Source organism: Eleutherodactylus coqui, chromosome 5 (genome assembly GCF_035609145.1).
Source record: "Eleutherodactylus coqui strain aEleCoq1 chromosome 5, aEleCoq1.hap1, whole genome shotgun sequence".
Lineage (NCBI taxonomy): Eukaryota > Metazoa > Chordata > Amphibia > Anura > Eleutherodactylidae > Eleutherodactylus > Eleutherodactylus coqui.
The window spans coordinates 175,602,818-175,614,073 of record NC_089841.1 but is presented as its reverse complement, the minus strand read 5'-3'; the positions used below and the strand labels follow the sequence as shown (position 1 = coordinate 175,614,073).

General features: G+C 44.5%; 1 protein-coding gene across 1 annotated transcript in view; it reads right to left on the bottom strand.

The window, feature by feature from the left end:
- The window catches only part of LOC136628882 (zona pellucida sperm-binding protein 3-like), a 15,041-nt gene extending 3,785 nt beyond the window's left edge, over positions 1–11,256 (bottom strand). Inside the window, exons 1-7 of the mRNA XM_066604975.1 lie at positions 11,193–11,256; positions 9,442–9,638; positions 8,116–8,228; positions 6,626–6,714; positions 2,050–2,230; positions 263–368; positions 91–176 (exon numbers count right to left, since the gene is read on the bottom strand). Of these exons, the coding sequence (XP_066461072.1) occupies positions 91–176; positions 263–368; positions 2,050–2,230; positions 6,626–6,714; positions 8,116–8,228; positions 9,442–9,638; positions 11,193–11,256 (836 nt within the window). The remainder of the gene's footprint in view (positions 1–90; positions 177–262; positions 369–2,049; positions 2,231–6,625; positions 6,715–8,115; positions 8,229–9,441; positions 9,639–11,192) is intronic.

Here is an 11,256-nt window from a genome sequence, read left to right as displayed (position 1 = left end):
CCCTAATAAAACTGCTACCAGGAGGTAGTAGAGTGGATTTGACATAAGGCTTCATTCTGTAATTGAAGAATAACTTTTCCAATGACTCACCTGTTAATCTCCCTCAGATAGGAACAGGCTTTCAATCCATTTGCAGTTTTAGGATCCCAGACAATTAGCTTAAAGTGAAGGTAAACCTGCACAGAGAGGGGTGGAAAAAAAAAAAGTTTATACTAGTAGTCACTAACAGTTTACTGGTTTCTCACAAGGTGTTCATACTTGCCTCATCGTTGCCTACAAATTTCATAGCTGGGAAAGTAAGCCTTATGGTATCCAGCTGAAGAGGCTCCACAAACCTTGAGGAAGCTACTTTACCATCTACAAGACATCTGGAAGAAGTCATGTTATTTGTAATCTCAGCCTTGCAAAGGAAGTACATTGAAGTAGCAAACTTCTACAGAAGTCTGTAGGCTACATTTGCATATCAGGGTAATCTCTAGAAGACTTACACTGTATAGCATCTGGTTTAAACTGAAAACGTTGGAATTGTCAGTTTATTAAGTCCAAGAAGAGCATGCCCCCTATATTAGATGCATCTTGGCATTGCCCATGTGCCCATAATGAAGTCTAAGCCAGCTATCAACTAGATTAGATTTCTTGTATAAACTATACCAGTTTGAGAACTTCTGTATAAGTGTTGGACTATGGTGGCCATACTCTCCCAAGCTATATCTCATCATCAAGTGGTATAAACCAGTGTGTTTAAAAAAAAAAATGTTTGTAATGCAATGCCAAAACAAGGGTCAACAGAAAAATAGCAGGCTTTAGCTAATATACCATCTAATGGCAATTGGAGATTAGGATTGGGCTGCAATATTTGGTGTCATTGTACATGATATTAAACACAGGGCTCCTATGACACTAAAGTACAAGTACTATTATCCAATAATCTTCTTAAAGTGTAGTTACACAAGGACCTAGGAGTTCTGCGAAGATAGCATACAGTTCAGGCTGATTAAGGGCTCCTGTCCACAGGTGATTGTGCATTGCGTTACTTGCAGCTGCAAGTAAATCAGTGCATGCTTTCCATAGCGTTGCTATGGAAAGTGCAGTGCCCTGACCACGAGCGGAGAATTATAGCGATCCTTTGCTCATGGGACTCAACTCATGGCATGCTGCGATTCTCTGTGGTGAGCCCACCTGTCAGATAGGCTCACCTCTGAGACCTCAGCGCTCCTCTCGTCCCCTGCGGTGAACATTGCTGGTGATATTCCATCATGGCCATGGACAGAGGGCCTTCGAAACAATGATTATCACTTGAAATTCACTCAAAAGCCATCATTTAAGCAATAATTGTTGACCATCTTACGCCTGCCATGCAGTTTTTGTTAGATTCACCCATCGTCGTCTTTCAGTCCGCTTAAAATCCATCGCTCGGCTGTTTGCTTTTTGTTGGTCAAAATGACATCGTTCAGTGATTTTAGGGGAGTTTTCAATGCAAACACTACACAATGACTGGAAAGCCTGACATTTTCCAATGATTTTCATTAGGAAAAAACATCCGTCTTTAAAGCAAAACCATCGCTCACTTTTATCGTTCTAACGAATTTAGAGCGATAATCTAAGTGTCTAAACGGGGCTTATTTCAGGCAGATATGCAAGTGATTAGATGGATAGTTTTGCGACCTGAAGCCATGAGAGGTTCCACCCGTGTCCAATAAAAAGGGTTCTCCACAGCATTGTCACTTTCCTGGCCTTTGTTTCTACTGCAGAGATGCCAGTCAGCACTGATTGATCCTGGCTCTACCTCTTTAGATCCAATCAGAGAACGATGGAAAGGCAGTTGTTACGATTGCAATAGAAGGGTGACTATCACATGCTGTGGCTGTACAATCTGATGCAACTGTAGTCATGGAGTCTCCAGCCTCTCACAATGTGCAAGAATCAGGCTGTGTAACAGGCACCGATCAACAATTAGTTGATCAGGAATGTGGCGCTCTTCTGCATAATTCTCAAGTTGTCAAACAGTGGACATTCCTAATATATGAATATAAATAAAAAAAAACTCACCCATGGTTGTTGATTAAGACATAGTGCTTTTCTGAATCACTAAGGTTGTTAGTTGGAGCCACAATGGCTTCATCCACAAAGAGCTGCAGAGGCATATGGTTTGCTGTTTCTACAGAAATCGCCAAGAAGATTAAAGAGCCAAGAAAGAATTCTTTTATATCTGAAGGCGCTGAAAAGTCATCTAGATTGAGGGGGAAAAAACAAAAACAAAAACATTATAGTGCAAGGAAGTTCGGATGCAGCAAGAAGCTGGCTAATAAGTTTATCACGTCCAAACCAACCCTGATGTCCAGAAAACGGAAGGGGATGGTGGATGCATTGTTACTACTTATTTGGAGCTGGCAGGTTGACTCCTACAGCAGCCAGGAGGGGAGAGGTCACCAGGGAACATTACAGGGCAGCTTGAGGCGTAACGACAACAGGTAGGAGGGCACGCTGGGAGTGCTGCTCCAGGGAAGTCACAGCTGCCTTGCCAGTGAGAGCAGCGGCATAAAGGGAACACTCACTGCTGTGGGCAATGGGTCAGAAGCGGAGTCGCAAAAGCCTGCCAGCCCATTGGCTACACTCACAGCCTCCATCACCCAACCACCACCTGTGGGTGTCACCTGGCTGTCAAACTAGCTACCCTTTCCCTCCACCCATACTTCTGGTGTTGACAAGATACACCAGTACCAGCCCAATCTATGATCAGTATTGAAGTGTGAACAAAGCTTGCATAACACTGAAGGCCACTTTAGAGACACCTGCCTTTGTATAGAAGTTGGACATGTTACCCCAGAGTCCACATAACAGGTAAGCAAGTTCATGGATCAGTGTCAGTCCACATTAGGAGGGAAAAAAAAAAAAGTGGGAGGACCCTGTGGACAGCTTGTCAATTAAAAGTGTCAGATGAGAATGTCAAGAAGTGTTCTGAACAGATGGTGCAGTCATCTGTGCCAAGTACAGCTCATAGTTCTTTAGTAGAGATGAGCGAGCACCAAAATGCTCGGGTGCTCGTTACTCGAGTCGAACTTTCAGTGATGCTCGAGAGTTCGTTTCGAGTAACGAACCCCATTGAAGTCAATGGGTGACTCGAGCATTTTTGTATATCGCCGATGCTCGCTAAGGTTTTCATTTGTGAAAATCTGCAAAACACAAGAAAGTGATGGAAACGACACAGAAACAAATAGGGCAGGCGAGGAGCTACATTTTGGGCTGTATCTCAAGTTCCCAGGTCCCACTATTAAGCCACAATAGCGGCAAGAGTGAAACCCCCCCCCCCACTGTCAGAATAACGATCGTTCTCTGCCACAGCTGTAACAGCTGTGGCAGAGAAGAACGATGTTAGCCCATTGAATTCAATGGAGCCGTCAATACAGCCGACTCCATTGAAAGCAATGGGCTGCCGGCGATTGCGGGATGAATTGTCGGGAAAGGGTTAAATATATAAGCCCTTCCCTGCAATTCATCCAGAAATGTGTAAAAATAAAAAAATATATATATATATACTCACCTGGTGCCCGCAGACGGAGTTCAGCGTGGCAGGCTGCAGTTCTCCTGAACTGCTCTGAACAGCTGTTAGTAGTATTCAGCAGCCGGGGATTTAAAATCCCCGGCTGCTGAATACTACTAACAGCTGTTCAGAGCAGTTCAGGAGAACTGCAGCCTGCCACGCTGAACTCCGTCTGCGGGCACCAGGTGAGTATATATATATATTTTTTTATTTTTACACATTTCTGGATGAATTGCAGGGAAGGGCTTATATATTTAACCCTTTCCCGACAATTCATCCCGCGATCGCCGGCAGCCCATTGCTTTCAATGGAGTCGGCTGTATTGCGGCTCCATTAAATTCAATGGGCTAACATCGTTCTGCCGGGACAAGGTAAGTATATATATATTTTTTATTTTTACACATTTCTAGATGAATTGCAGGGAAGGGCTTATATATTTAAGTCCTTCCCGACAATTCATCCCGCGTACGCAGGCAGCCCATTGCTTTCAATGGAGTCGGCTGTATTGCCGGCTCCATCGAATTCAATGGTCAGTGCTCGTTTAATCGAGACGAGTATCGCGTGGTGCTCGTCTCGAGTAACGAGCATCTCGAGCACCCTAATACTCGAACAAGCATCAAGCTCGGACGAGTATGCTCGCTCATCTCTATTCTTTAGCATTAATGGGCTGTAATAGCAGATGGCCAGTTACATTGCTGCAGAAGAGAAGTGAAAAGCCAGTGGGCAGAAGCACAAAAATTGGGCAGGTGGATCCAGATTTGTGTTGCATCCTGCTGATGGGAGGGTCAGTATGAATCAAGCTCTTCATAATATCAGTACTTCCAACTAGTTGGTGGCAACTGCAAGAAGCTTTCCTGTCTCTATGGGATCATAGAAGTGATAAAAAGTGGAAGGGGAAATCCCCCCCACTTACATCATGTCCTTAAGTACCTCAAGGAGATTAAGGGAATAACTCCTCACCAACATGGATTCATGAAGGGTCGCTCATGTCAGACAAATCTGATCAGTTTCTACGATGAAGTAAGCTCTAAGCTGGACCAGGGAGAATCTATTGATCTTGTATATCTGGACTTCTCTAAAGCCTTTGACACCGTGCCACATAATAGGCTAATATACAAAATGAGGCAGCTCGGACTGGGCGAAAACGTGTGTAAGTGGGTAAAAAAATTGGCTCAACGATAGAAAGCAGAGGGTGGTAATAAATGGTTCGTACTCTGATTGGACCACAGTCGCTAGCGGGGTGCCACAGGGTTCAGTATTAGGCCCCACTCTGTTCAACATATTTATCAATGACCTGATAGAGGGGCTGCACAGCAAAATATCAATATTTGCAGATGACACAAAATTATACAATATAATTAATGCAACGGAGGACAATGTGCGGCTACAAACAGACCTGGATAAGCTGGGGGCTTGGGCAGAAAAATGGCAAATGAAGTTCAATGTTGAAAAATGTAAGACTATGCACATGGGCAAGAGGAACGGATGTCACAAATATTCACTTAATGGGGTACCACTAGGGAAAAGTGATATGGAAAAGGATCTGGGGGTATTAGTGGATAATAGACTAAACTGGAGTAACCAATGCCAGTCAGCCGCTGCAAAGGCAAATAAAGTCTTGGGGTGCATCAAAAGAGGTATAGGGGCGAAGGACGAGAACATTATCCTTCCATTATATAAGGCACTTGTCAGACCTCACATGGAATACTGCGTACAATTCTGGACACCGGTGCTCAGGAAAGATGTCACAGTGCTTGAGGGGGTTCAAAGAAGAGCGACTAAACTAATACATGGAATGACGGGACTGGAATACCCAGAGCGGCTATCCAAATTGGGACTATTTACTCTAGAAAAAAGAAGGTTAAGAGGCGACCAAATAACCATGTATAAGTACATGAGGGGACAACACATGGATCTCTCCCGAGATCTGTTTACACCCAGGACCACGACGGTAACAAGAGGACATCCGCTACGATTAGAGGAAAGTAGGTTTCATCACCAACACAGAAAGGGGTTCTTTACTGTAAGAGCAGTTAGACTGTGGAACTCTCTACCGGAGGAAGTGGTGATGGCAAAATCCATAGAGAAGTTTAAAAGGGGACTTGATGTCTTTCTGGAGAAGGATATTACAGGATATAAATTTTAGTTTAAGTGTCAATCCTGGTATATAGGCAGGTAGGAACTATTAGGGGTTGATCCAGGGAACAGTCTGATTGCCATTAGGGAGTCGGGAAGGAATTTTTTCCCCAAAAGGGCTAATTGACTTCTGGCCTTGGGGTTTTTTGCCTTCCTCTGGATCAACACAGTAGGATAGACAGGCTGGACTAGATGGACAATGTCTTCATTCGGCCTTACATACTATGTTACTATGTTACTATGTTATGGTCAAAGGAGACCATGTTCTTAAGGGGTTAAAGGCATACCCAGAAGACAGGAGCTGCCTGTTATCTTACAAGTATGCAACATGAGGAATCCTTCACCACACTAGCCATTTCACCTTGATAAGGTTACTCCAAACTGTAGCACACCCTCAGATTAAAGAAGAAGGCATGTAAGCTCTGAGTGCTGCAGAACTTTGTCCCTTACCCAATTATCACACTATGGACTTCTATGCATATTGAACTTGCTCCAATGCAGCATAGACTCCTGTCTGATACACATCAGCTTGACGTTGGCATTTATCCCCGCTTTCTCTTCCTCCATGCTGTGCTAGCGATCCTATGCACAGTGTCACATGGCCAGCTAGAGCCATTACAGTCTACCTACTGAGAACACTGATTACCCTCTATAGTCTCTTAAATAAGCTAAAAGACCATAAGTATATGGTCAAGGAAGGCTGAACTGTGATAAGTGTGACAGGAGCCTCCAACAGTGAAGCAAGCGATGAGTTTCTCCCTGTCACGCACAATTCCCAGGTAGTTACTATGACCCGAGTGAAAAGGGAGTCCAGGAATTTTAATATAAAGCAGTTTGCATTGCCTTGGTTTTCTATATACTGCAGGCCTAGTTACATAGTGAATGGGAATTATTTTTTACTGGAGTGGCCTTTCATGTTCTAAGGAATCATTAATGTGTAAGATTTACCATTCATGATTTGAAATGAGAAGTCAAGATGCCCTGCTCCAGATTCTTGCACCACCACTGTAGTTTCAATAGGTGTAGGGATCATTGATCTAGGAAGAGTACAGGTAGTTAGTAAGAATTATTGACAGATGAATAGTGACTGCAGCACTTGTCATTTCTTATCAGGTGACTATGTAGACATTTCAGTTAGAACATCTGTAGGTCCTCTAGATGTGGTATATTTCATCAACACACGGGGTTTTCACAATGCAGTCTTCTGATCGCCTATATTGTTTCGATGTATGCAGTATGTCAGCATTGGTAGTGGTGAATCAGAATACTCACAACCCATTAGGCATATGTTAATTACAGGCTGGGGGCAGCAGCCAAAAAGACAGAGGGAGCCTCCTTACTCCATACAACCACCTGTCACTGTTGACTGCAGCACTTATGGGTTAAGTGTACAGGATCAGAGGTCTCCAATACCAGCTAGGCTCCTGCCATTGACTGCATGGACACAGCGCCTCTGTCCACTCACTTTAACCGAGAATGACCCTGATGTACAGTCAAGTCACTGACATAACTGTCTACACAAACCAATAGGTTAACTATCAATTCGGAGGGGTGTTTGGCTTGGTGTCAGTTTCAAAATTACTGAACTCAAAACAGCATCTTGGCAGCAGGTGATCTACAGCAACAAGTACAAGTTCAGCATCTAAGTTTTTTCCACCCTTTTAAGTATGAAACACCGACTCCCATCAAACACCAACCATATGGGATCATTCTGGCATGGATTCTGTGCCATTATCTGCACCGTATTAGCACCCAAAAGTTATACCAATATAAAAATCCAATGGGGAGTATTTGCGATATCAGTTCTTGATAGTTTCAAGATCCAAGTCTGTCCCACTGACATGAGCCACATTGAGATCTGCATGCAAATGCCTAGCAGAACTCCAAGGCTCATACTCCAATTTCTATCAGATTTAGGGTGGCGACACCACTTCATTTTGGCCTATGTAATATGGAAGTGCATCTCCGCCTGACCCCCCCCCCCCCCCATCGCCCTTTTTTGCCCCCAAAGTCAAAGCATCATATATTCCCATCACGCTTAAAGTTCAGGTCAGGAGACCTGTGGTTAAGCTAGGAGTCACTTCTGTATTACGAGTGCAAAACAGCAGCCAAAATACATTGTGTCAGAAAAATCTATCAGATTCTAACTCCTATGAAAATCCTCAAAAGATAGATTCCGTCCCTGCTTGAAAGCCATTGCCCTTCCCCAGCCTCATTGAAGTCAGACTGTAGCAAGCCTTTGAGTGTGCCAACAAGCCTTGTATTTTTCATATGTAGTGCTTCCCAAAGTGCGTGCTTCTGGATAGACCTGAGTTTAACTGTCCTACAAGGAGGGTATTCAAATGGGGCTATACCGCAACTACGCACTGATGGGTGGGGGCATATACAGAAACACTGGTGAAAATTAAACAATTTTAGGAGGTTTTTGAATTACTCACATGTTTGATAAGCAGATTATTTGCTTTCTAAAGGGCTGAGGAAACACATTTACAGCTGCAGCATCAGGCCTGTAAACTAAGTCTGTAAAGAACTTCACAAGATTGCCAAAGACCTGTGGAGGAAGGAAGTGAGCAATAAGGGATGCATTAAGCAGTTGGCAAAACTCTAATTGTTCTAAATGTGTCAAAATGTAACACGCAGCAAGTTGAAACATTAAGAAATGTACTGTTTCAAAAAAAATAAAAATAAAGTGTACTGTGTGCCATTTGTGCCACTAGATGGAGCCAGAACCAAGAGAAACAGTGCACAGAGCTGAAGCCTATATAAAGAGGGAGGTCAATTTATGATCAAATCACAGCTTCATGAATCAGTTTAGCGGACTATTCAAGAGAGGGGTGCCGAGACAGAGCCATCAAAAAGCTAGTCTGATTGGCTAGCAAGTTGCATTCTGTAGCTTACTCTGCATTGTGACCCATAGGAGTTACAGGAGTCAAAATGGTTAGACATTTGCCAAAACCCTATTACATATGTAACTTGAAGAACAAAAAACAAAAAAAAAACAAAAACAAAAAAAACACGAGTAAGGAGTGTTTTGGGTTAACAAAGTTCTGGACAACCCTTTATAAAGTTAACCTCACTTATGCAACGCAACTAAGGCCGCCTGCAGACGAGCGGGTCGGATCCGGCGGCGAGAATTCTCGCTGCGGGACCCGACCTGAGCGCCTGCAGAGACGACTGCGTACTCACCCGCGCCCGGCAGCCCCGGCTCTTTCGTGTGCCGGCTGCCGGGTAGCCGGCGCATGCGCAGACCGGAGCCGGCGGCCGGGTGAGTGACGCATCTGTGCGGGGAGCCCCGCACAAAAATAGGACATGCCGCGGTTTGTTTGCCGCGCAACATTTTGCACGGCCAAACCGCAGCCGTCTGCATAGGAGTGCGTATTGTAATGCACTCCTATGCAGGCTTTGAGCGGCGGAAATCCCCTGGGAAATCCCGCCTTTCCGCCCGTGTGCAGGCGGCCTAATTGTTATGCTGCTCTTATGAAAGTTAGGCTTTGCTTCTATACAACACAAGTATTCTTTCCCCAGTGTTCCTGGTTCTCACTACTTGGTTTGTGAAGGGGGTTACAATAAGTTTCAAGTCGTGTTTAGTTTATGTCCCCCTCGCTCTGGCAACATCAGCTCCATCAAGCATTATTCACTTATCCCATGTGGCCAGCAGAGAGATGCTGCACTTCTAGACTAGTGAATATTTGACCATCTTGAAGAGACTCAACTTTTTCCTTCAAATACAGACTTTCCATAGTGAGATGGATTATCAAAGTTACCATTCTGGAGAAGCCGCAGTCATAGAGCTTGTACTCAAACACCAAGAAGCCTTGTAGTGCGGTGGTACTGGACACAGGACATTTGCCCAAGCTCAGGCTTCTAGGGTCCAGCAACATTCTGTTCTTCAAGGGATCGCTTTTCACAGCCACACTTATAGACGTTCTGTTGCACTGATAAAACACTGTATTCTGGGGAGCTGAAAGGAAGCAAAAATAGCACTTCAGTATTAATTAGTAATGCTACTACAATAAGCTGGATATCAGTAGAGGTCAATTAAGGATATCATTAAAACCAATGAACAGCAACTCCACTGCTAGCCCAAGGCACCAGGGACAGAATCACAAGGAATGCCAGCCTGGAAATTAGGGCTCATTCACACAGGTGCACCATGCACACGCATTTCCCCTGCACAACATGCAGTAAATGGAGTCAGTGGACTTCCACTCTTCCATGCACACCATCGATACACAGGAGAGATAAAACCACAGTATGCTTCATTTCTCTGCATATCATATGCAGCCCTAGTATAGGCAGTATATAATATGCTGTCCCTACACATGTATTTTATATGGGAAGCATTTCCATACGCATCCCTGCTGTGAACAGAGGGGGAAGGAAACACTGCGCATGTCCGTGATCATGCCATTTGCAGCCCGTACGTGGTCTCTGCAGCATTGTATGCATACGGCCATGTGAACAGGCCCTTAGTTTGAGTAGTGGTTATTCTAAAAGTGCACAAACTCATTTAGCCTAGACTGACTTGAATTAGCTATAACAGGCAGTTCCTAAAAGCTCCAGCACTACCTGTTCAGAGGCATAGCTTGAAGCTCCTTGGCACCAGTGCAGGGTTCACAATAACCTCACCAAGCTACCAATGTACTAGTTACAATAGACTTGGGGGACTACTCACATGGTGGCATCAGCTGGGCGCATGCAGGTACAACTTACATCAAGAAGCATATAACACCTATCCACGTGCTGTCCGATTTACACCGACATGTATTAACATGGCCTATTTCTCATCCATGGATATGGACAGACCAGAGATTAGTTTTCCACATAGACTATTGGTCTATGTGAAGGCATCAGTCTGTGTAGCCCCATAGGTGATAATAGACCGCACATAACACCCCCCCCCCTTACCCCCACATATATTGTATTTAGGCCGCACTTCAGTAGCCATGAGCGAGTCCAGCAACCACATTGGTTGTTGGGTACACAGCCCTCCTTTGGAGATGCGGATGAGTGCTAGTTCACGAGACCCACGGGGGGCGTTTACGAGTGCTACCTCCCAAAGCCCCACAGCCTGTTAAATAAGCACTAGCAGGCCAGTTGGAGGGTCGGTGGCACCCTGCAGCGCCTACCAGTGTTACAGTTCTACTGTGTTGTCCGCTGTTGGGGAGGGAGTTGAGGTGTACCCAACAACCAATGAGATCGCTGGAATCACTCACTGCTACTGAAGTGCGGCTGAAATACAATATATGCCCCCCTCCCAGAGGCCTAAAGCTAGCACAGCATTTTGGTGTCCTTGATAGGTTTTGTGACCATATACATCGCTGACATTAAGAGTGGGATCTTGTGGAACCTCAAGTGCGGGAGTTTGGATGTAGTAAAAACCATGAACATTTTTACAAAAAAAAGTGTAAATACATTTACTTGTAAATTACTGGAGTTTTGCATCAATAAATATATTAACCACAAACCCTTAAAATACTGACAGCTGTGACCTTTATTACACAGAGCCACTTACCATCTTGACCTGCAAGGTAAGTAACCCAGGAGAGCCACAGCACCAGCCCCACATGCTTCTCCAT